A 26,891-nucleotide genomic window follows, 5' to 3' on the forward strand; every position below is an offset into this window, starting at 1 on the left:
GTTACGTTTTGTGGCATATTTGATAGATTTTTCATATTTAAGCTTCAATTTAGGCGTCTTTAAAGATCAAATCAGTTCAAATCTTTTACAAAAACTAATTGAATCGACTGGAGAAAGACTCTTGTGTTTAAAAAATGTCAAAATCTTTCGTCAGATGTACTTCAAATTTTAGGCCAAAATAAGCCCGTACCGAACTTCTCCTTTCAATGTAGAACCATAAAAATGTAAAAATCTTCCATATTGCATCGTTATTTTGGTTAAAATGGAAATCTAAATATAATATTACAGCTTAAGTATAGTAGATGTACAATTATAATGAATTTTGAATTAAAACTTGAATATATATACCGGTATATATATATAATTATGTATTCATGATTGATGATAAAATATATATAAAAGCATATTTTGTTCTGCGATCTAGCCTTGTGTATACACCTTACCACTATTAGTCCACCATTACAGGACATTACAAAATGGTCCCATAAAACATTGACATTAAAAAGGAAATGTCTGAAACCACAGTAAAACTGTGAATGTTGTACAACAACATCAAAAGGTGTTACAGCATCCAAAATAGAGATAAGGTCTATATTAGCTATTCTATGTGAAATTGTTTTAATTCAGTTTAGTAACTCACAGAACTGTAGCCCATAGTTCCCTAAAGTGTAATATGTTTATATATATAAAATTGATATGTTTAAATGTGAAATGAAATTTTAATAAGTTTTAAAACATTAGAGGCCTGTAACTATATTAAACACAGACTATAAGAGTCAATGATGAAAAAATATGTCCAATTAACATGTAACTGTACACATCTTCCATGATGGTCATAATTGTGGGAAACATACATCATAAAAGTTTGAAGCAGCATGGTTTTATTGGGACTATTTTGAAAAATTATACAACTAAGAAGTCCTATTCAACTGTAAAAGCTTCTTAATTCAACCTACACTTCTTAACGGTGGTTCATATATCTGGTCTGTATGTTCATTGGCTACACGTCCACGTTTTGACGGATGATCTCCCATGTATTTCAAGATAGGTAATAATGTTAAGAAAATTAATAAAACTCTTTTCATAGATTAGATTAGCAAAATACATTTCATGAATAAAACTTTCTAATTAATTCACCAGTGAAAATGAACCATGAATATTATTTGCTATTTTTAATCGCCATAAAAATATGTTTTCCATACTAACTACTCTAAGGAGAAAGTATTATAAATACCATAATTTGACTCTTGAAAATGTAAAATAAGAAAATTCTTCAATTTTTCCAAAGTTATTTTCATTTTTTTTTAATGGGTAGAATGATATAATATTGACATTTTAGTGCAAAAATTTCAGTTGTTTTGTGTCACTATGATGTCATAAAAATGTAAAAATTGACAAGTTTGACCTAAAATGCCAATTTTACATATACCTTTTTGAATAAGAATAAAAATAAGAAAAGCACCAGAAAAAGACACTTTCCCCACATTAACATCTTTGTATAACACATCTTAAAGCAAATTGTCTTTTAGGATGAGCCTATGTTTCATATCTAACATTAATGACAAAGAACTAAAAAAGAGTTTTCAGACAGTCTTTGAAGTTTTGCACAAATTTCAAGAAGTTTGAAGCCCTAAAGCAAATATATAAGATAAATTTCAAATTATAAGTACTAATATCTGATAGACTTGTCTTGTGAAAATCTGAAGGATGTTATTTACAAGATCTATAGAACTTTTTGATTTTCAAATTCAAACGGTAAAAAGTGGCCTTTTCACACCTTCTCCTTTATCTTTAATAACATGTAAAATCACGGAATTTAACGAAAAAGGACACAACAGTAAACATAAAAATTTTAATGACCTCTTAAGTTGAATTGTTTGAGCAATATTTTAATTATGACAAATTTATAGCATTTTTTTTTTCTCTCTCAGTTCAGAAAGATTTTTTTAAAAGGATATCTAAGTAACACATGCAAGCTTCTTGACACAAGTCATCTTTGCCGAGTAATTTTTTAAGTAGAGGTTGTTTTAATGGTTCTTTGCTGTATCTCCATAAATCATCTGGTCTTTTCCGTCTTGCTGTTGATAATGTCTTTGATAATGTTCTCTTTGGTGGTGGTCTAGAAAAAAAGAACGATAATAATAAACTTACACATATAGATATCAAAGGTGAATTAAGTGAAAGAGTTACATGATATATTACTCAACTATTAAGTTTTCACCATGTATGATTATACTGTCACATAACAGTATTCTCAACATTTTATAGTACAAGATAAGTAAACCAAAGTAATTATTTCTAAATCTTAACTCAAGAGATTTATTGATTGATTGATTTTTTGGTGTTTAAGGCCACTTTCAACACTATAGCTATTTCATGGCAGCAACCTTTTATGAGAGGGGGTAGCAAGAGTGCCAGGAGAGAATTTCATGGCAGCAACCTTTTATTTGAGGGGGTAGCAAGAGTGACAGGAGAGAATTTCATGGCAGCAACCTTTTATTTGAGGGGGTAGCCAGAGTGTCAGGAGAGAACCACAGACTTTTGGCAGAAAAACTTACAATCCTAGTCCATCCAGATTGGAGTCTAACCCACTCACTATGTAAAGGGTTCAAATTGGTCACCGAGGTCCCTCTAAGAGATGATATAATTATTATATAAAAAAAAACTATGTACATTTTTAACAGTCATTTATCAAAATTATACTATTGTTCAAGAAATGCTGCAGATTTTGTTGTAGTTTAAATTGGATGCTTTAACAGTAAATCTTTCTGGTTATCATAAAAAAAAATGTTTATGTGACATCAGTAGACTGAAAATTTAAAACCAATATGGCTTTTTTTTAATACTGTAAAAAAAGCCAAATTTACATTCATAAGCACTGCATATCATGTAAGATGATTCCATAAATTATTATCATTCTAACAACAAAAGTTTAATTAGAAAATCAGCAATAATATAAATGACAAAATAATATGATAGTACACTAGTACCTGAAATGATCGTATGAGTATTCCTCTAAGGTGTATGGTTTTTCTCCTTGGTCTACTGGGGTGTCTTGGGTGTTAGACGCCAGCATTTTTTCAGCTTGGTCACCAGATTGCATAAATAAATTCTGAAAATAGTTGCCAGAGTTCAATTTTCCTTGCTGTTAAAATTGTGTTTTAGGGTTGTGCGTTTTTTTGATAATCATTAACCTTTATTGGTTCATTTTTTACATATACATGATGCTGGCTAATACTTTTGCTCAACCAATTAGTCTGTTCATTAAAAGTTATGGCAATGAAATGTACAGACTTGTCATATGAGCTAAAATTACAGGACTTGACTGCATGTATTTACATCTAAAATTAAGTTATTTACATTGCTATAATGTGCGATTATTTGCCAATTAATGGATATTATGGCAAACTTTTGTTAAATAAAGGTTTTAACCTTAAGTAATGTACACTATATAGAGAAGGGTAGAGTCTCATCCTACCTTATTGGGGGTGGCTTAATAAGAATAATTCAAAATGATCTGATTGCTTTTTTTGGAATAATTCTGTTCAATGGTATACATGTAAATTGGGTGTTATAAAACAATAAGGAATAGATTGGTTTTTATCTTTTATTTACAGGAAGTTATAAAACTCTTAATATGCTTTTTAATAAATAAATAAAAATGCTGTATAGGTATTATATAGTACTTACAAGGATTTCCATGGGTGGTTTTGTAATAGTTGGAAGCACATATACACATTCTGCAGGGAAATCCCCTTTCTGTGACGTTCTGATACATTCTCCCACGCACCATCCAGAGTTCATTACAGACTCTCCACTTTGTTGGTTCAATACAATTAAATCTCCCTTGTTAAATGTCAAGAAAGAACCACCATCACCTGAAATCAAATTTCAATAAATAGTAATAAAAAATGTACATTGAAAAATAACGGGAAATTTATCATTGTTGAACTGTTTCAAAACAATTTGAAAGAAGGCACCAATTTTTTTCATTTCCTGTAAGAAACATCTTTTTTATCCTTACTGTAAGCCAAAAACTATCCTGATTTCCTAATTTTTTAAAGCAAGAAAAAAATTGAAGACTAACTTCTGAACAAGTTCAGAGAGAGAGAGTTGTGGGTTTGAGAGATGGGGCGGGTTAGATAATGAATCAAAACCAAATACATCACTATAACATAAATCTACCTTAAATTTCTCATTAACATCAAGTCAATATTTTCATTGATGAGCTTTCTAATTGTTACTATTAAAAGGGAATTTAAGCCATTGTCAAAGTATGAATTTGGTATAGGCTGATGTTGCCATGAATTGGTACAAACATGTAAAGGATACAGGTATTGAATTTTCTTTTAAAAAATCTACTCTTGTTTACATATATAATCTTCTTTATCTTCATTTTAAATTCATTATTAGCATATTATATTAAGTCCAAATCTAACTCCTTTAAATTGCATTCAATTCATTGTCAATAGACATAAAGATGAGGTCTATGTTACAACAAATGGAAGTTTTTAACGACCTTGACTGGCTATACAGCCCTTGCACGGTCGGCCCTGGCTTGCGCCTTTTTGGGCATTAAATAATTTAATTTTTACCATATGGTAATTGATATGGTCTATGTTCAGTAACAGATCAAGTATATATCACTTTATTAATGAAGCATATCAAGAATTTGTATCTATTTAACTAATCAATGTTAATAAAATCATCACAATAAAAAATCCAAAATGTAAATGATAACATATACAATATTTAATTTTACAATATATATTATATATAGTTATTGTGGTTAAGAGCAAGTTTAAATATTCAGTTTTAATCTAAATATTCCAAATATATTTTACTATTACAAAAATCCTTAATATAAATAAAACTGTCTACAATATAATGTCTACATGATAAATATTTATATATATATATAAGTATATTACTAAGTTTTCTAAACAAAGTATCTTCTGAATAGAAAGAATGTCTTGCAATGGAACACGTTTTTTGATTCAAGTTTTTTTTATCTTATCTTTCAATATGGCAATATATTAAAATATGAAGTACTAAACAACCTATATACTCAACTTATATTTTCAGTAACAGACTTTTAGATCAATGCTTGCATTAAAGGTATTTATAACAAAGTAACTGTTTTTCCTTACTTGGATGAAATGTATACAAAATCCATTACAAATATTAGTTGGTATAGTCTACTTATAGAGAACTCATTGCTTTACGGTGGACGTAAGACCTTCATTTTATAATACATGGTCAGTTTGTCCAAGATGTATCTGTGTACCAAATTATATGGCTGTATTTCAATTTGTTTTTAAAAAAAAAAAACTGGCTGTTGATGAAGATGTGAACATGTATAACAATCTTAAAGTCCCACTCAACTTTGTTAAGACTAACGGTAAACAACACTCAAACACAAATATTTAATAACTACATTTTGTTAATTAAATACAATGGTGTTAAAATTCTACACAAAGAACTATATGTGCAAGAACAAGATAGTATAAATCCTGTCCAAATAAATCAGTACATTGTGTCACTCTACATATTATCTTACCATTTTTCAAATCTTTAGCAGTATCTTAAAATTCAAATTATACATTGTAACTCTCATAAAAAGTATAATATGTCAATGAAGCAAATCTTTAATAATGGAACCATTAACATGCAACTGAAAAAACAAACAAATAGTAAGCTTTTGACCTAATAACAGTTTTCCTAATATAAGTTGTAAAATGTTTCCATAATACCATTTGTTCATTAACTAAGTTTGATTGTATAAAGCTATAAAGCCACAATTTCTTTTTGTTTTAAGATGAATACAGTAACTTATCAGTGTAATTATAAAATGTTGACAATAGAATTCTTATTACCTGGTGGAACATAGTCTTGCAATGCTATCACATATTTGGAACGTTTCTTTAGACCCTCTAGAAAGGTAACCACTAAATCTCTGATGTCCTCAGCATTAGGGGAGGTAAATGTATATTCATCAGATTTCACTGTAGCTAATGTAAAGCTCTGGCCATGCATTTTCCCAGTTCTGTTAAAAAAAAATGTATTACAAATAAAAAATCTACATCTTTTCATAAACTTTCTCTTTAATCAATATTATACACTTTATACCAAGGGTCCAGATATTTCCAACAATTTTGGTAATTTTTAAGAATTTGAAAGACTGGTCAAATCAAAGTTCACCCTGGAATCAGGGAACTCAGAAAAAAAGTGGGTGCACAATTTTGCAACTTAGCCTAGGTGAAAAACATACATGTTCAAGTATACTTGTTTCACGTGTGATGTGCTAGCTTGAATTTCTTAATTGATGTAATTGTAAGAAAAAGAAAAATGAACAAAAAAAATGTAATTCTAAAGTAATTATCATGTTTACAAGTTGTCAAGTATGATTGATATATTTTCTCCAGGAATTATATAAATTATATCTATAAATGTTCTACTCTGTCAAAAGAATCAGAGGAAGATATAGTTTTTGGCTGATCTAGCTCTGTAAATTCTGGGACACTGATATTAAAAAAAGATTTGTTACAATAATTTTTAACATTTTTGTTTTTTTTAAAGTTCAGAATGTTTCTCATAAAACTTAGGGTTGTTGACACAATTTGACTTTATGTCATAAGGGAAATTAGTCATATTTAATCAAATGAATGTTATTTCTCAAGTGTTTTGGCTAAATAACTAGAGAAAACTGACAAGTCAGTAAGGGCCCTGCTTGCACATTTTAATGTGAGGCAAAGAGATTGATGCATACAATGCAAATGTTCATAGGTTGTCAATTTTCATAAATTTTGACACCAGCAATTAATTAAGGATGTATTCTCAATTAATATATGTTTTGTTAAAATCCATACATTATGACATGTACTTTGGTGGGCATTTTCGTAAGTGGTGGGCAACCAATATTTTTGACACAGAGAATCATTTTGTAAAAGCAAATGATTTCTTTTTCATTTAAACCCTAGCAAGAAAAACATGGAATGCAAATTATGCCTATATCATATATCATTGTTTTTAACATCCTATAACAAGAAGATGCTTCTCAAAATATGCGATTCAAAAAAAAAAAGTAAGTTTTTACCATTTTTCTAAAATTTGTGAATCACTTTCAAATAACTCAATACAGTTACAATGTATATATCAGATTTGGTTGAAACTTGTGATTTTTTCCCGGAAATTAAATGAGCCAAATTTCACCATATATGATATGCACATCTACATATTATGCACAACAACTGTCCAAAATTTCATTGGCCTCCTACCTATACTTTTGGAGTTTTTGCATTTACAAATGACATTTCTCAAAATTTGTGATTTTTTTTTAACAAAAACTAAGTTTTTTTCCCAAATAAAGGAACCAAATTTCACCAATATATTTTTATGCATATCTACATATTACGCACAACAACAGTGCAAAATTTCATTGGCCTCTTATCTATACTTGATTGATTGATTTTTGATTTTTGGTGTTTTAACGCCACTTTTAAGCATCGCTTTTGGGCTATTTCGTGGCGGCCAGTTTTTTTTGGTGGAGGAAGCCGGAGTGCCGGGAGAAAACCACCGACCTTCGATAGGAAAACTGACAATCCTAGTCAATTAAGACTGGAGTCGAGTGCACCCGCACGAGCGGGGTTCAAACTCAAAACCTCAGTGTTGACTGGCTAGTGATTACAGTAGTAACTACTTAGACCACTTGGCCAACGAGGCCCCTACCTTTACTTGAGGTTTTGCACTTAAAAAATCATTGGACAGACAAACAAACAGACAGACAGACAGACAGACAGACAGACAGTCAGACAGACAAATTGAAAACTGTAGGGCTCTCATCCATAAGTGAATAAAAGAGTCCCTTCAAAACAAGTTTTTTTCCTGTCATTAAATAAATACAAAAATACAATTCCAGTGTGAAAAAGTATTTGGGTCAGTGTTGTGCTCTAAATTATTTCTAAGAGTATTATTCAAGCAGTCAAGAATTTGTGTAATTTTGTCGTTTTACTGATTTCAATACAAAACCAATGCTATTAAATTACACCAAATAATAACATCATCAACTACTCATGACTTACCTACTACTGGAAACAGCAGTGATTTCAGGGAAAGACAACTCTAGTAAAACTTGTTCTTGGTCATCTACAACATATACACCAGTCCAATTCACAGCAATAATTACATCATTCTTTGGCAAGCTAGGACCAGCAAATTTATAAGCCTCATAAAACCGTGAAAATAATAATGGCCACTTATATTTTGCATAGCTTACAATGTCTTCCTTCACTTTGTTTGGTTTAATCCTTTCGTTAGAGAAATAACTGGTTTTAAGTTTTTGAGTAACCAGATTTATATACTGATTCATGGCATTAGGTTTACTGAGTGACGAGTCTGGAATGTATGAAGCTAACAAGTTAGATAATCTGTCCATGTTCACTCCACTACCATGTTCTATGTAGTACTGCTGAGCAGCAATCATGGCTAAATCATCATCCTACAATTAAAATACATCTTTACTTAGACATTTTATCAAATGTATATATTTGTTTGTCATAAATCGTTGTCATAAATGGCCTCATTGGTTTTTTTATTTGAATTGTTTCACATTTTGTCATGTAAGGGCTTTTTAGAGCCAACTATACTGTATGGCTTTTGCTAAAGTTAAAGGCCATACTGTGATTTATAGTTGTTTAAATCAGTTTCATTTGGACTCTATTGTATAATTGGCAATCATACCACATCTCCTTTTTATATAGACTTTTCAAGTAATTTTAATTTATACAAAAACACCTGTTTAAAACAATGCAATAACCTCTTCATTCATAAGCAAAGCTTATCTGAATAATTAAACAATGAACAAGTGCAATTCCCAATTTTTTCTTTATGCAAGATAATTCAAAGTCCTTTTAAGGGGATTGTTATTTTTTTTGTTGGTGCGTGTATGTGCATGTTTAATTTTTTTGTATATTGCTTTTTAATATCATTCAAACAAACCTTATCACATCTGTATTCACCAAACTTGATGCCCCTGACTACTTGCTGATAGATTAATGTTGTTGCTGTTAAATCTTCACCAGGGTCATGCCATGGAGCAAAGATCTCCTTCCTAAAGAATAACCTCCACGGAGCATTACGTTCCTGAGCACCTTGTTCTTTGGCATATTGTTCACACTGAGATATGGCATCCATTACATGGTCACCACCTCCACCAAGAGAAGATACCTGTAAATTGAATAAAAAGCTATAGCTGATCAATTCTTAGTACCATTTACACATTATGGGTATGGTGTAATTTATTTGCTCAGGTCTACTTACACATTGTGTTAATATCATTACTGCAAGTTATAAGATGACATTTGGTTGTTTGTAAAAAGAGTGATTGATTAATTAGTCATTTTCATATAGGTGTTGATACAAGATCTATTTTATCAATACTTTTGTCAATTAAGTAATCCATAATTTAATAAATTGCTTCGCCGAGCACAGCTGGATTTGACCGCAGAGGTCCAACCCTGAATAGTTGGGGCAAAAATGGACACAATATTCGCGCTTGATACCGGTCTGAATTTGGATTGTAATTAAATATTTGAGACATAATAGGTTTCTGACACAGAATAACTGTAGTCAAAGAACTTAGAATTAGTTATATGATTTGAATTTATATTCAATTTTTTGCAATACACTATGCTGTTGTCTGGAAACTAGAAAAATGCTTATTTGGGCCCCTTTTTGGCCCCTAATTCCTAAACTGTTAGGACTATAACCACCAAAATCAATCCCAGCCTTCCTTTTGTGGTTATAAACCTTGTGTTTAAATTTCATAGATTTCTATTTACAAATGTTTTCGGACGACGCTGATGACGCCGACATACCAATATACGACCGCAAAATTTTTTGCAGTCGTATAAAAAAGGGGGGCACCAAGGCAACGTTACGTGTGGGACTTGAAAGAGAACTATGCATTAACTATATACTTAGCTCCATTAAGAAGGGTCGAAATATCTGGGCCAGGACTTCTTAATAACTCATACTAAAGACAAGCAGGCTACCATGAGACCAATCAGGTAGTTAGTAGAGCAATAATTAAGGAGTATACACTGATATATCTTACAATAACTTATCCATAAATTTACCTTGTCAAATAATGCTATATACAATGAGAATCCAAATTGATCTTTTAATCCTATTTTCTCTGCTAATTGTTGACAGAGTTCTTTGGCAGTAGTTGCTGAATCTGCTAATAATGTTTTTGTATTACCATCCATGAATGTAATGGGGAGCATTAATGGTTTTTTAGATTTTGTGGCTTGTAATTCTAACCAACTTGGAGGCTGGTTTCTTGTTCCATTTGCAAATGTTCTCCTTAATCTCTCCTCACAATAAGGTGCGTATCCAGGTGGACCTTCATGTATGAAATTCCGAAGATATTTTAGAAACTGTGAAAAAAGAGAAAGAAATTACCAATATGATCATCAATTAAATCAATTAAAGATCAGATTGAAAATTGATACTTCACAAAGTATCCTTAATGGCATTTTTATCAGACCTAACATACTTTAAAAAAGAAAAAGAATAACATAAAATACATTTCTATCTTTAATTGTTAGGTTCTTCTACTTTAAACTCCCATCACTACTGGAGATTACAGCCGATTTCAATGAGTGTGTAGGCAAAGGTAATATCTTTGGTTAGCTTGCTTGCTAGCTGAACTGTGAAGTCATTATCAGGTAAGGTATACTACCCTCCTTTCGAAGTAGCTTAGTCCTACAGACAGATTATCTGTCGGACTAGTCTACTCTTAAAGGAGGGTAGTTTACCTAACCTAACAATGACTTCACGGTTCAGCTAGCAAGCAAGCTAACCAAAGATATTACCTTTGCCTACACACTCATTGAAATCGGCTGTAACATCGATCTTTCTAATGCACATAAAGGATGGCCTTAATAATTATCTTGATTCTATTTCAACAGTATTTTGAGGTCTGTCTTGGGAATGTTTCTCATGTTCTTTGAAACCCAAGTCACTGTCGCATATTCATGATTTTTGTCAATAGAAAAGACAAAAAGAAGCACTGAAAAGTTACATTGGAAAAATTGCAATAAACTAGCATTCTGAGAGTATTGCAAGGCAATAATAGTTCCCTACCAGTTAAAAATTCATTGTACTGGAACAAAATGCTAACTTGATCTATAACTTGTCATGGTGTAAACTTTATAACAAATATCTAGTCAATATCTTCAATCATGATGGGAAAAAGTGTGGAAAACTGATTATTTAAGTAAATTTTTTAAGTCCAAGGACCATAACAAAATTCGAACTTGATCTGTAACTTGTCGTGATAAAACTATATACGAATTATCCATTCAATATCTTCAATCATGATGAAAAAAGTGAGGAAAACTGATTATTTGAGTGAATGTTCTAAGTCCAAGGACCATAACTCTGCACAAAATCATCAGACTGAAACAAAATATGAACGTGATCTGTAACTTGTCATGATAAAACTATATACCAATTATCCATTCATTATCTTCAAGCATGACGAAAAAAGTGAGGAAAACTGATTTTTTGAGTGAATTCCAAGGACTATAACTCTGCACAATTTAATCATAAGACCAGAACAAAATTCGAACTTGATCTGTAACTTGTCAAGATATAACTATATACCAATCATCATATCAATATCTTCAAGCAAAACAAAAACAAGTGCAGAAAACTGATTATTTGTGTGAATTTTCTAAGTTCAAGGACCATAACTCAGCACAAAATCATCAGACCGGAACAAAACTTAAACTTGATCTGTAACTTGTCATGATTAAACAATACACCAAATATCAAATCATTATCTTTGAGCACAAAGAAAAAAAGTGTGGAAAACTGATTTGCCAAACTGACGGATGGACAGACAGAGTGCAAACCTAAAGTCCCCTTCGACTTCGTTGGTAGGGGACTAATTAACATTTTCAGTCAGTAATTACCTTATCTGATGGAGCAAAACATCCAACACATAATGATAACAAGATCCAACCTCTAGCATGACTGGACTTTGATGGGTTCTGTGTTAACTGTTTACATATCTGGCAGTAAATCTCATCTCTGTAATAATGAATCATATGAATAATTTCAATACTTCTAGTAATACCTTAAAACTGTGTTACTTTCATTTCTTACAGAAGAATACTTTCCAAAAACTACAAGATACTTTATTTATAATCATCTTGTGTTACAAACTGCAAAGCCCATTTGAAAAGAAAATTACTATCATGGCACATGTATCTAATAAGATGAAAGGTTCAGCTTTCTTGATTTGTAAGTTGTTAACTAATGACAAATAGAAGCATACCTTAAATCAGGTCTTAGAATACCATGTCCTATAATAAAATGAAGTTTTTCTAAGTTTGATGTAGGTCTGTCGTCCAAAAGAGCATTTCCACCAGATGTGAAACCGACATCATATTCCAGGGCCAACTTTTCACGGACATCCTCTGTTATTTTGGACTTTTTCTTTAAAGTCAAGGACACAAGTTTCTTCCTCATGCTTCTCTTGCCTTGTCTCATGTTCATTGGTTCATTTTCCTGAAAGACAGAAATATTGTATTAGTATAGGAAATTAGCTTATATAAGACTTTAAATTGTCTATTAAAACATTCTTTGCATTTTTCAAAATAACCAAATTTAGATTAGCCATGGCATTGTCAGTTTATTTTTTTGACTTATGAGTTTGAATGTCCCTTTGGCAGGGGTTTCATTATTTTTTTAGACTGGAGGTACCTTTGAGATTATAGGGGGAACCAAACTTAAACGGCAAGGGGTCTGGGGGCCGCTTAAGGCCCCCAGTGGGTCCAGGTCTAGCCCTGGTAGGGGGACCAGGGGGGCAAAGCCCCCCGGAAGCTCATGGATTTTAGGGATTTCAGCCTTAATTTTTTACTTAAAAAAATAGGGTAAAGTCTGTAATATTTGCTTCAATTTTGGGTAAGTTAACATTGAATTGTTTTTTTTCTAGACATGCTAGAGTAATCATCTGAAAATACATTGCTTATAATTATTTTGTAATCAGTTATAAAATATGTATGACCATGGAAGTATTATATTGTCAATATAATACTTCCATGGTATGACCTATAACGCAGGGGTTTCATGTGAAATGTTGTTTAAATGTTTTGTTTGTTTTTATACTTTTATTAAATGTTTTGCATTTGTTCAATTTTGTGAATGAAATATTAATTTCATAAGTTACATAGTATATTATTAAAAAAAATTGATAATAAAACTTGTTGTAACTTTTTTTTATTGCTTTGTTATAATCATAACTGTGTCAATTGTTTGTGTAAGTAATTTAACAGTGTCATGCAAACAATTAAACAACATAAACAATAAACATGCTCTCATGCAAAACAACAAACAAACGTTTTTGATATATGCTAAGTGTTATGATGGTTGTTCTTGTCCGAAAAAAACAACATGTATTCAACTTTCACTTAACTTTAATATTTATAAAAAGGGGTGATTGTGAAATGGGAGGGGGGGGGGGGGGGGGGGGCAAATTAATCATAGGATTCTTGACTATAGTAAGTAAAAAAAAAAAAATTTTCACTTCTTCTTAGCTGTCTTTTTTTTTAATTTTAGAAGTCTTAAATCTCGTCAGATGTTATATTTTGTAAACGTAATGTTCAGTTATGTTAGTTCAGATTGTAAAATGTTTCACGATGTCTTACACTAAAAAATTCAATCACAACAGAGAACACATATCGTGAAAACGGAGATCAGTGACAACGTCCAACGGGAAACGAACTGATTTGATACGATTAACGATTTTTCTGAATTTCATAGAATGTTCACCTTTATTAAACCTTTTATTCATAAAATAATCTGTGATAAAAGCTGCTTTCCTTTTATTAGACATAATATTGCTGTTGTTGTTTAAATTCATCAACAATTTGCCGCTTGAAAATATACTGCTAAATCGTCGCATTTTAAAGCGCTCTTACGATACAGATACAGACACATGGTTTGTAATTATCACTTCTCCTACTTTGGAGGTGTGCCTAAATTGGCAGAAGATAGATCTATACTTTAACGCGGACCTCGACGAAGACACCTATAAACATACACATGAACGGCGTAGAACGGAGATTGTCAAGGAATGAAAGAAATTAGATTTGAACGATCTTCAAAAGAATTTTACACATTTTTTTTTTGTATTTTTATTTTTTCTGCCGGTACCAGACGCTTCCGTAGGCGGGTAAAAGTACCGGGTACCGGGTCTAAATGAATGCACTGCTTTGGTATCTTTTGCCTCTCTTTTTCATGCATAAAGGTAAAACACATAATGTGCCTTCTAAAAAGGAATTTTATTCTATTGTAATTGTTTTTACATAAATGCAGAGATGTTCCCAATTTCTTAGTCTCAACTCTTTTCCTAAAATTTGTTTAAAAACAAGTCTCTTATCAAAGTTGCTTCATTATTGCTATTTAAATTTTGAAATTGAAGAAAAGTAAGCATTGTGCAAAAAAAACTAAATAAAAAGAATTAATTTGTCAATAGTAAAATTACAATTTTTTTTAAATTAACAAGAGACAGAATATAGTGTTGTTTCATTCTCGGGAATTAATTCACGTTTAATGGTAATGCAATCAGTGTATATACAAAATAAATCTATTCCTTTCTATAAACTTTATTATACAACTCAAGTAGATGAAAACAAATATTTTGGTCTACACAATAATTCTTGTTACTGGAGCACGACTTACGACATATTTTTTTAAACTTACAATATTAAAGCCCATCTGTTGGGCCTCCTCCAAATCTTTCTTGTTGAACTTTCTGCCCAATGTGGAGTAGATTTTTGTCATCACAGGAGTAGTGTCCTAGAAAGGGAATGAAATTTTACATTTATTTGTGACATATAGTACTTTCAATGTATAATGTCAGTACAAATAAATGGGGAATGAGTCAATGGGACACAGATGATGCCCCACTTGCATATAACGTTATAAAGGGCCATAACTCAAGAACTGACACTACCCAAATTTGATCTTAATCTGTGTTTTGTGGTAATAAGCAGTTTATAAGTTTCATAACATTTAGTTGAGGTAAACTTCAATTAGAGAACAGAAAAGAAAAATTCAGCGATTTTTCCATTTTTAAAGGGCATAACTCTAGAACAGTAGAAGTGACGCCACCAAAATTCAATCTTTATCTGTGTTTTGTGGTAATTAGCATTGTGCATAAGTTTCATAACATTTGGTTGAGGCAAACTAAAGTTAGAGAACAGAAAAATATTTCAGCAATTTTGAGATCTGTAAAGGGGCATTACTCTAGAACATTAAAAGTGACACCAACAAAACTCAAACTTGATCTGTGTATTGTGGTAATTAGAATTGTGCATCAGTTTCATAACATTTGGTTGAGGCAAACTCAAGTTAGAGAACGGAAACCAATTTTGGTGCGTACGTACGGACGGACGTACAGGCTAAAACTTAATGCCCCCTCCACTACGGCGGGGGCATAAAAAAATGCAATATTTCAAACAAGTAAGAAAGCTTCACTTAATTAAATCTGCATCATATTCTGATAGAATAAACTTTCACAGTCTAGGCTGGACAGAACATTCCATTTCAAAGAATATTTCATAGTGATGATTTTATCTAAGACAATTTGTAATTAATAAACTGATATTTATCTGCTTTAAATCAAATAGTATGATAAGCATAATTTGGTGAGTTCATTATTTTCTGAGCAAAATAACTATCTGACAGACATGAAATTTACATCCCAACTTGTTGCTGTAATTAGACAGTTAGTGTCAATCAGCAGGTATTCCATTATAATCAGGAATTATGAGACATATAATCATGTATTAGTTGTGATATGTATAAACTGCTATTGTTTCCTGATAAAAGCAGGGAAAACCTAGTCTTTTAAATTTTTAACTCTCAAAGAAATTATGCAACATACCAAAATATTAGGAACTGATTCATTACTGTAAAAGTCAATATCTATAAAATATGCCTTTCAATTTCAATACTGGAAGGAAAACCCAAATAAGAAGATTTGTATATATTTCTGATCAATAAATGCTAGCCATACATTGATATTCACTGACAAGGTTGAACCTGAGAATCAGATTATTCATTTTAAATAGCTAACTTATTGTATAAAATTTCATATACTATAATGGACAGGAAGCACTGAATAACTGTTTCTGATCCTTTCAGGAGTAGTTGTGTAATTGGCAATTATACTATATTTCCTTACATTTATATTAGAATCTACAATATAATGTAACTTACTCTTGTATCAGCCACAGCGGCCATATATTTTGGTTCAGGTAAATCTCCCATGAATCTTAAAATGGTTATCCACACAGCTAACGCAGCCTACAAATATATATTTCAAAAGGAAACAATACATTATTGAAGCATATTGGAACTAGAGATGCTGCTCGCAAAATGCTGTTCCTGCTCTACTCAACATTTAAGATGTGAGTTCAAATACCTCCCTTTGTCTGACATAATGCACATCTTGGTGGTCAAAAATTGTGTTAACTTTCCTTAAAAATCATATAATGATTCAAAATGGCATGTACTTAAACAATCGATGAACAGACAAGAAGAAGGAGAAGTATGGTCAAACTTAATGTTATATTTTTTCTAATTTCCATCTAACTTATATTTATATACAACAAGCATTTTAGTTATCTTATTTCACATCCATAAACCAAAAAATCAAATAACCTTGAAAAAATTATGTTTTAATCAGACAGTATAAATATTATCAGAAATGTTCATTTATATTTGCAGATGATATATTTTCATTTTCGAAAGGTTAAAAAGGATCAATTGTCATGAGTTATTCCTTCATGAAAAAATTAAATTGCTACATTGGTGTTAATTATCTGGGATTTTAAGAATCTTTGATCAGCTGTCAATCATCTGACTTAAAAGACAACAATGGAATGTAGATGGAGTTCAAAAAGAGTCTAGCTTTTCAATATAATAGCCATGCATAGTTGACAAAATTCAGATTCTTACCAGCTTATCTCCATCATTCTTCAATGGCAGTAATGGTTCTTTCAATGTTCGTCTGATATAAGTATGATTATTATTTCCTTGGAAGTACATAGCAGTAAACTTAGCGAACTTATATTCTGATATGTCCTCTTCATCCTCCGGCATTGGAAGGGGAGGGGCATCTAAATCTATCTCTCCATTCATTAACTCTCTTCTTCTCTGTTCCAAATCCTGCATACAAATAAACAATATAAAAATAAGGAGATGTGGTATGGCCACCAAGAACAAGAACATTTAAAAGTTTTGAATTAAAATTTCTATCCTTTTATAAAGTGTTCAAGTCAATAAAGGTTATCATTTTTTGCACTAGAAAGCTATCTTTTAGATCTAACAATATTATATGATTTTTAGGGGTACCCATACTTATTGTATTTTGCAACACTTACCTTAAAAGACACAGGACCCTCTCCATTTTCTTGTGTACCATGAACGTCTCCAAATAACTGATCAATCTGAAATACAAATGTCAATTTCAGTCATGAAAATTTATCTCAAAGAATATGGTTTTAAATTAATCAAACCTTAAGCTTATGAATCAAAAGAACATATTTCCTTAATCACAATAAAAGATGGTATAATACAATAACTTAATGGCCACTTATACTTAAAAAATAGTCACAAAGTGTTCAAAACTTAATGCATTAACTACAAAACCTCACTGTGACCTTTATTTGTTTTATATCTGTGGACATATTCTTGGCTACAAAATCACCAGACTACCTATAGAATCAGCAAACTCTCAACAATTTAAATATAGTGATTATAAACTAAACTATTCAGTTCCACAAACACATTTTACACATTGGAAAAATCTAAACATAAGTGTCACCTACCAGTTTACTTTCACTGACAGGTTCATCCTTCATTCTCTCTGCTTCTGCAATCTCTTTTTTCTTCTGTTCAGCTCTCTTTTTATCTTCAACTTCAGCTTTGATGACTTCATCCCCAATTCTAGCCAAACGCTCCTATAAATTACATCAAACATTTTTATTATCAATCTTAACAAATGTTCATATAAAGTACATTAGAAATTGCTTTTATCATTTATCTGTTTAAAAGTATTTTAAACCTGTGTTACTGGTAATAACAAAAAGAATTTAAATAATAAATACTAATTCTCCTCAACCTATAAAAATTTGTAAGGGTTCCGCGGAACCCAGTGTCTTGCCTACTTTTGCGGTAAGTTGCAGGCTCAACAAAAATGGGGAAAAAATTATTAAAAATTTTCATCTAGATACTATCTTTTGATTGTAAGAATCTTCAATCCAAGTTTGGTAAAAATCCAGGATGGTTTATGAATCTAATAAATGTTTTAAAAACTCTAACTACATACTGTATGTAATGTTAACTGGAAGAAAAACTAAGTCCATTTATAAGTAATATACGGATAAACAGGAAATAAAATTTTACAAGATTTCCTTCTAGATACTAGCTTTTGATCATAAACAAGCTTCTGTCCAAGTTTAGTACAAATCCAGGATAGTTTAAGAAAGTTATAAAAATTTTAAAAACTTTAACCACAGAGTGAATGTAATGTTAACTGACAGAAAAACTAAGTCCATTTATAAGTAATATACGGATAAACAGGAAATAAATTTTTACAAGATTTCCTTCTAGATACTAGCTTTTGATCATAAACAAGCTTCTGTCCAAGTTTAGTACAAATCCAGGATAGTTTAAGAAAGTTATAAAAATTTTAAAAACTTTAACCACAGAGTGAATGTAATGTTAACTGACAGAAAAACTAAGTCCATTTGTAAGTAAAATACGGATAAACAGGATTTTTTTTTTACAAAATTTACTTCTGGATACTATGTTGTGATCATAAACAAGCTTCTGTCCAAGTTTGGTAGAAATCCATTATAGTTTAAAAAAGTGTTCAAAATTTGAAAAACTTTAACCACAGAGGATTTGTGGACGCCGCCGCCGACAACGAAATGTCGGATCGCTATGTCTCAATTTGGCGACAAAATTCGCAGGCTCGACAAAAAGGGGGCTATCTAGCACTATTGTAATATATCAATTTTTTTATTTTTCACTTTCATAAGAACCCATTCTTTTTTTTTTCAAAAGAAAATATAATATTTACTATGGCTTGAATAGATTTTTCTTTTTTATGCTTTTCTGTTTAATCTTCAATGAGATTTTATATTAAAGTCTTTAAAAGTCTGACAAAAATTATTATAAAACTCAATTTGTTATAATACCTGGTAAATTTTCTCTGCTTCAATTTTAGCTTTTTTGTCCGTCATTTTCTTTTTCAGATCAGCTTCCTCTTTTTTTTTCAATTGTTCTGCTTCTACACGTTTTCTGTACTATGATATGAAACAATAGTATATGTTAATATAAAACTGATCAAACTGGCAATGCATAACATAAATAAAGTTTATTAACCTGAGTTTATAGAGTTCGTATTGAAAAAAAACTATAAAACAAAAACAAAATTTCTGGAAGTTGCAAAATTTTTAAAAGGTAAAACAATTTATTTTGCATGTATGGAAAACAATTTAGATTTCTTCCTTGTAATTCAATATTTGAAAAGAATATAAAATTATTTCTTCGATTATATTAAAAAAAAAAAAAAAAAGAGCGCAATACTATTTTTTCCTAAAAAAAATTTGTAAGGGTTCCGCGGAACCCAGTGTCTTGCCTACTTTTGCTGCTAGTCACAGGCTCACCAAAAATGGGGGAAAAATTATTAAAAATTTTCTTATAGATATTATCTTTTGATTGTAAGAAGCTTCTGTCCAAGTTTGGTAAAAATCCAGAATGGTTTATGAATCTAATAAATGTTTTAAAAACTTCAACTACAGACTGTATGTAATGTTAACTGGCAGAAAAACTAAGTCCATTTATAAGTAATATACGGAAAAACAGGAAATACATTTTTACAAAATTTCCTTCTAGATACTAGCTTTTGATCATAAACAAGCTTCTGTCAAAGTTTGGTACAAATCCAGGATAGTTTAAGAAAGTTATTAAAATTTTAAAACTTTAACCACAGAGTGAATGTAATGTTAACTGGCAGAAAAACTAAGTCCATTTATAAGTAAAATATGTAAAAAACAGGATTTTTGTTTTTACAAAATTTACTTCTGGATACTATCTTATGATTATAAACAAGCTTCTGTCCAAGTTTGGTAGAAATCCAGGATAGTTTAAGAAAGTCATTAAAATTCCAAAAACTTTAATCACAGAGTGAATATTTGTGGACGCTGCGGCCGCCGACAACGAAATGTAGGATCACTATGTCTCGCTTTTGCGACAAAAGTCGCAGGCTCGACAAAAAACAAATATGCTTCATTAACATACTTCTATTTTCTGTCTTCTGTATTTTTTCTGTGCTATCATTGTTCTGACTAAAGCCTGAATCTTAACCACAGACTCCATCCTCCTAGAGGCCCATTTCCTTACTATATATCCTCGGCAGTATCTCTGTAATAATAATTGTTATAGTTATTTGTTCTGTTACTTCGCAGCCCTGAAATAGTAACTTATATAAGAGTTTGATCCCTCTTCACTAAATATATGGCCTGTAAAAAGATATCACCACCAGAGATCAGAATTAGTTTGTTTTGCATGATAACAAAAATCAATAGAAGGGGTTCTGTGCAGAGAAAGTTTCATAACAAAGAGATTTTACTTTTGATCTTCTATCAATATTCATTGAGATGCAATCCAATTGTCCTAGAAAATTTTCACTTTGGAAGTTCAAAAAGTAGACACCAGTGAATCTGTGAACAAATGGAAAAGTCTGGCTGACAAGTTATTTTGCTGTCTACTAACCTGAACATCAATGATGATTCCTCTCATAGCATTAAACCTGGCTGTTAGAATTCTAGATCTGATCATAGCTTGTAATCTCTGGTAACCTTGTCTCATCTGAAATAAGGAACCACAATGTAAACAAGTTGAACTGTGAGATATTGATCACTTATTATACAAAAATAAGAAGATGTGATATGACTGTCAATAAGACAACTCTCCACCAGAGACCATATGACGTAGAAGATAAAGTAAGTATAAGTCTCTGCACGGCCTTCAACAATGAGCAAATCCCATACTTTTAATATTCCTTAAACAGGAATGGAGGAACTCTGAATATTAAAAGAAATAACATGGTAAAGCATGCTGACATAAAAGTTGATATTAAAGTTCAGGGAGCTCCCTTTGTCTTAACATATGATAACTTTTAACTAAAAATATGTACTGTGGATTCATTTATTTTCGTGGGTACCAATTTTCGTGGATTGAGGAAAACTAGCATTTTCGTGGATATTTGATTTCGTTATTTGAACAAAGTCTGCATACATTTCTGCAGAAATCTTGTAATTCGTTGAACATTTAAATTCGTGGTTCTCCTGTACCCATGAAATCAACGAAAATTGGTATCCAACGAATAATAATGAATCCACAGTACTCTTGTTTCAAAATTAGGGAATGTCTTAATGTTTATTTACTACAATAATAAAAATATAAAGTCACATTTTGCTTGATAATTTTAATCGTGTTACAAAAGTGTGTAGTTTTTATTTGTCTCTATAACTGAATTATCAGCCTTTCACTCATTAAGTTTCTGAGGGCCATGTACTTGGTATTACCTTTTGATTAACGTGAAGGTACCCAAATTGCACCTATTTTGACAGTTTTTTCACCTACGTTTATTTATGATCTAGACAAAAGTTTCCATTCTGTGTTTATTTTGTAGATGTATCATTATTTACTATATGGTTCCACCAATTTAATTTTAAATCCATATTGAATCATAGAAAAATGGTTTTGAACAGACCTCCAAACGATCAATGATTCTGTAATGAGGAGTACCCAAATTGCATCCTTGCTTAAATTCACATCCTTAAAAGTCGAATAACAGATATTTTGTTTTATTTCTTTAAATATTTAGAACAATTTGACATCAGTCCATGCTTACTATTAATTTTTTTAGAAATAAATGCTTGTAACATATTTTATTTGCTAATTTTTAAAAGGTGACTTTTTGTGGACGTCGCCCGTACATTTTACTTTTTCCAGTGAACATTTCATCTGTTTATATATACTGTGAAATTTTTGTGTATATTTAAATATATTTACCTATGTTGAAAGACGTGCATATAGTCAAATCATAAAAATACAAATTGTTTAGTCTCTAGGAAAACTTGTAAGATTTCCTCTGCTATTTTTGCTAAATAGGTGCAATTTGGGTACCGTGACATTATCTAACTTAATCCAAAATACAATTTTAATTCATTAATCTATTCATTTAGGTCAAAACTTACCAATAAGAACCTCTTTCTTTCAATGTATGACCTCCAAGTAGTCTGTATAGTGACACAACTTCCTTTCATTTTCAAGAATCTTCGCCTACAATGCCATGCTCTAATGGTCTTTTGCAGAATCAGAATTTTCCTTGTTAAGGCAAGTTCTCTTTGTTGTTCTAGATACACATCTTGAGCATCCTAAAAATATCAGAATATAAAAATCAATGCATATTTTTATTTTCAAAGCAATATCAACGTAATAAGTATTTATTTTTTATCTTTATAATTTCAATACTTTTAAAAGTCTGTCATTGTGCTAGCTATGTTTTTGAAAATCAGGTTTTAAAAGTAAATTTAATTTTACAGTTGAAAACTTGATCTGATAAATCTGTACTTAAAAAAAAGTTTTATAATTTGTCTAAATTTTTAATAATTGACATATTTTTTTTAATGTATGTAGTACATATTTCTTAGATTTTGATGTAAACATACATAAATATATAATAACTTGTTGTTTGATATACAGTCACAACACTTAAGATAAACATAGCAAATCGGTTAAAATTAAATGGAAACAAGTGCTTAAAGTTAAATATAATTTTAATCTGAAAACACAGAAAATACACATTTTTTTTATAGCTTACAGATAAATCAACAATAAACAAAATGACACACCTTTAAGAAAACTTTAGTTCTACCAAGTTGATAGTCCATTCCCTGTAATACAGCTTTACAAATTTTGTCTGAAGCCAACCGACAATCTTCTTTATGTGATGGTCCAATGCCTTCTGCTAATATTCTGTATCTGTCTACAAAGTCCCTAAATCGATGTCTGATGGGATATCCTGCTCTTCTGATTCTGATAGTTTCCATCATACCAGAATATCTTAACTGTTTACAGCATAATTCTCTGTCAAAATCCTGAAGAATAACACAAAAAATTAGATTGGTTGATGACTGCGTAATGTCCAGCACCAAATATTACATGCATATTTAAGACGATAACATGTTAATAAGTTAGATGTCACAAATATTTCCCTATTCAACTGTTTTAACTTTTTTTTTTTTAGTTCACAAATACTTGTAATTGAAAAGTATACAGATAATCCCTCTATTGTAGTTGATATTTATCACTTCTTAATCAAGGGCTTTCAAAATGTATTACTGTCGTACCATATGGTAACTTTTGGTGTTCATTTTTTTGCAGCCATGTATTATTTGGTTGTAGTCTCATTGATGCTAACTGAAATCCCCAACAGAAATATAAAATTCTTAAACCTACCAAGGGTCGCTTAAATTCATTAGGTTTGATACATCTAACAAAGAATGGTTGACAAGCTTCCAATGTCTTCATCAATGAATCTAGAGATTTTTTGAACTGGGCTCCTAGAGTTGGTGCTCTCTTTCTTGTGTCTGCTCCTATCTCTATGTCATGTTTAAATAGATTCACAATGAATTTATTGCTAGAAGACTGAATCAACTGTAATAGATCTGGACTAAATGTGTCTCGATTCTTCTCCAAAAAGCCTGTGGATATAGAATTAAATATATTTTAAAATTATATATAAAAATTAGTGTTGTCAAATCGAAAAGTTTTGCCTAACTGGTTACTCGGATAATCTTTCGACCAATTAACCAGTTAACCGGTAGTTCAGTTGATGTTTAAAGACTGTCTAGAGTACCCTACAAATGTATATTTTTATGATACCACAAATTGAAGTTTATCCTTGTGCATTATAAGGCTAAGCTTTGAGAATTCCTGATGAAGTTTTTCTTTTAATTATCCAATTCTACCGTATCTTCTATGAAGTTTGTAATAACTTCAGATTGAGAAGATGGTAATCTTCTTGATCTCGTCAAATTGACATTGTCTGAAACCATTGATTGTTTTATTTTCTCTGGTGTCTCAGAAAATAATGTGGAATGATTAAGCATGTTAATGTACCACCAAATATACATTGGAGGTGACATATTTACATGTAGGTCTACGCAATATTAAATCAAAAATGAAATAATGAAGTAAATTGTAAAATGAAATCAACTTTTCAAAATACATGCATGCAAATTATGATAGCTTATGTAACTTGAAAAGATCGGTTTTAAAATCAGCTTACTTTACAACATACACTATAGAAAATGACTACAAAATACGATTATATTTGTAAGTGACAAATATTTTATCTTTCTTTTGAAACTCATCATAAACTTTTCTTGCTAAAACTACATATGCAAAATTCAAATGGATACACAATTTTAGTTTTGAAATAACCATACCTCTACAATCATAGAACACCAGTCCAGCAAAGTGATTGAGACCAAACATGACACTGATTTCTGCTTTAGGTTTAATATAATTTTTATTAGTACCATGTTGTTGATGCAGTTTGTTCAACATAGTCTGATCTGTGCCCTGTTTAAATAAATATTAATAACTTTAATGTTTATATTATGACAAAAGGACAAATTCATTACTAATACTAATGAGAAGAATACTTTATGTAAACATGTTTCCATCATCCTATTGGAATTTTGAGTTGTCAATGCTCTTCAACCTAGTTCTTTATTTGCCCTATTTTAACTTTTTGATTAGTGCATTACTGATGAGTCCTTTGTAGTCAAAGCAAGCGTCTGGCAAACAAAATTTTTATCCTGGTATCTATAATGAGTTTATTCATGAAACTTATATGGAACATTGAAATTGGTAGAAGAACATGTCTATGTACATGTCTAAATGCAGGACTCTAATCAATGGTTGTCTTTAGTTATATTTTAATGTTTTTTAGTCATTTAGAGAATTTAGCATAGATGACATATCTTGAATTTATTCACAACTTTTCATGACTCTTGGTAATTCATACCTTGACAATTTATATATATGCTAGTCTATTGTTGAAGACTGAGTTTTTTGTGATGGTGGGTTACTGTCTCATTGTTGTATAACCCAAATTTCCTTTTCTTTAAGGTCTTACCTTAGGAAATTTACTCTCTTCATCAACCAGTGATATGATGTTCATGGGTTTTGCACCAATTAAATCCAGTGTATCTTGGTTGTCAATGAATTCTATGTGTTTCCAACTGATGCCTTCATTATTATACTCTTCCTGTTAAAACATTTAAATATATCAATTATTTATTGCTGAATTCTAAATAAGCCATCAAATTTGATTATATACCATCAAAATTATATATTTTCTTCTGTAGTGTAGTTTCCAGTAAGCACATCTTTAAAAAAAAGAAATGAGGTATATCACACTAAAACTTCACACATGTTTCTTCAAACTTACAATTTATATCCACAAATTTGAGAGAAAAAAAAATCTGAAAATAAAATTTGTGCTGTGTATTTTGAATTTTTTTTACTTACTAAAACTAAAGAAAAATTTTCTTCACCTGCAATACGTTTAATAATTCTATTCATAGTTACAAAAATAAAGAACAAAATTCTGTTGACATGCAAAAGATAAAAGAACAACTGACTTTGCAAGATTTATAATGAAATATATATCTACACACATTGAATGTGTATTGACATGACATTAATTAAGTAACATTAACATGACAAATTATGATGTAGTGACAAAAATCTTAAATAATTTACATCTTATTTATTAACAGAGGAGGATATAAGTATTAATTATGCTATTTTCTCATTCCATTTTCATAGGCTAAATATGTGATAAATAGATTATTATTGCTATTATCTAAAATTTTGCTTTGAAATTTTTTTTTGTGATAATTTTTCATATCACACTACTCGTGTTAGAATGGTTTTTCTCAGACCAGTAGAGTGAGAACACAATGATACATCTCATCTCAGGGCTGTCATCCTTCCATGAGATTGCTGTCGAGAAACACTCTCTAGTTTGAAAAAAACATTGATAATCTATAATTAGGGGGTACATATGGCTTTTTCCATATCAGCCCTAGTATTATCCCTCAACCCATATCAGGACCTTGGGCTAAAGCAAGGCTTCCAAAACGGTCATATATTCCGGACATTTGTATAATGTCCGGTAAAAGTCCGGCTGGGCAAAGCATGAAACAGACATCTACTTTTTAGTTTTCAAGGCTTAAGAGACGGTCATTTTAACACAATTCGCGATCTTTTTGACCCAACCTTTTGCCTTTAACAGCCACACATTTCCAGTCATAAAAGTGACATGATCATTAAGCACTATCAAAACAACCCCTACTGTAATACCTTCTCATTTTAATCAAGGCTAATTAGTTGTCGAACAGCTGAAATTTACCTGTTCAGGTGACAGGTAAACTATTTTGAACCGGACATTGATCAGTCTATTTAAAGTTAATTTCTTACATTTCAGCGGTTTGCATCTAATTAATTTAGTTCAAAAGATTTAAATTATCAGAAATACGTTTACAAATAAGATTTGATGAAAAAATTAAAAAGGTGAAAATGAAAAATCGTCATAACCACGTTGTTTGAACCAGAGACATGTCTCTGTTTGAACTAGTACACGTGTGCGCATGTGCGCAGGTGTGAAATTTAATTATGCATCCTAATTTCTTCAAAAAATGCTTAAATTGTCATTGATA

At 30.7% G+C, this 26,891-nt stretch overlaps 1 protein-coding gene across 4 annotated transcripts in view; it reads right to left on the bottom strand.

Annotated features, from left to right (window-relative positions):
• Window positions 1-26,891, bottom strand: part of LOC127698255 (myosin-VIIa-like) — a 77,983-nt gene that overhangs the window by 12,687 nt on the left and 38,405 nt on the right. For 3 of the 4 annotated variants that reach the window (XM_052201619.1, XM_052201618.1, XM_052201617.1), the window contains exons 11-34: window positions 25,304-25,435; window positions 24,609-24,744; window positions 23,617-23,861; window positions 23,010-23,255; window positions 22,353-22,532; window positions 20,863-20,958; window positions 20,389-20,511; window positions 19,284-19,391; window positions 17,910-18,041; window positions 17,463-17,528; window positions 17,038-17,247; window positions 16,297-16,383; window positions 14,776-14,871; window positions 12,347-12,579; window positions 11,982-12,099; window positions 10,137-10,439; window positions 8,998-9,225; window positions 8,082-8,497; window positions 5,877-6,046; window positions 5,561-5,584; window positions 3,691-3,878; window positions 2,991-3,112; window positions 1,959-2,119; window positions 957-1,048 (exon numbers count right to left, since the gene is read on the bottom strand). In XM_052201619.1, the coding sequence (XP_052057579.1) occupies window positions 957-1,048; window positions 1,959-2,119; window positions 2,991-3,112; window positions 3,691-3,878; window positions 5,561-5,584; window positions 5,877-6,046; window positions 8,082-8,497; window positions 8,998-9,225; window positions 10,137-10,439; window positions 11,982-12,099; window positions 12,347-12,579; window positions 14,776-14,871; window positions 16,297-16,383; window positions 17,038-17,247; window positions 17,463-17,528; window positions 17,910-18,041; window positions 19,284-19,391; window positions 20,389-20,511; window positions 20,863-20,958; window positions 22,353-22,532; window positions 23,010-23,255; window positions 23,617-23,861; window positions 24,609-24,744; window positions 25,304-25,435 (3,912 nt within the window). The remainder of the gene's footprint in view (window positions 1-956; window positions 1,049-1,958; window positions 2,120-2,990; window positions 3,113-3,690; window positions 3,879-5,560; window positions 5,585-5,876; window positions 6,047-8,081; window positions 8,498-8,997; window positions 9,226-10,136; window positions 10,440-11,981; window positions 12,100-12,346; window positions 12,580-14,775; window positions 14,872-16,296; window positions 16,384-17,037; window positions 17,248-17,462; window positions 17,529-17,909; window positions 18,042-19,283; window positions 19,392-20,388; window positions 20,512-20,862; window positions 20,959-22,352; window positions 22,533-23,009; window positions 23,256-23,616; window positions 23,862-24,608; window positions 24,745-25,303; window positions 25,436-26,891) is intronic. The other variant, XM_052201620.1, reaches the window with a different exon arrangement.

Source organism: Mytilus californianus, unplaced genomic scaffold, assembly GCF_021869535.1.
Source record: "Mytilus californianus isolate M0D057914Y unplaced genomic scaffold, xbMytCali1.0.p SCAF_4, whole genome shotgun sequence".
Taxonomy (NCBI): domain Eukaryota; kingdom Metazoa; phylum Mollusca; class Bivalvia; order Mytilida; family Mytilidae; genus Mytilus; species Mytilus californianus.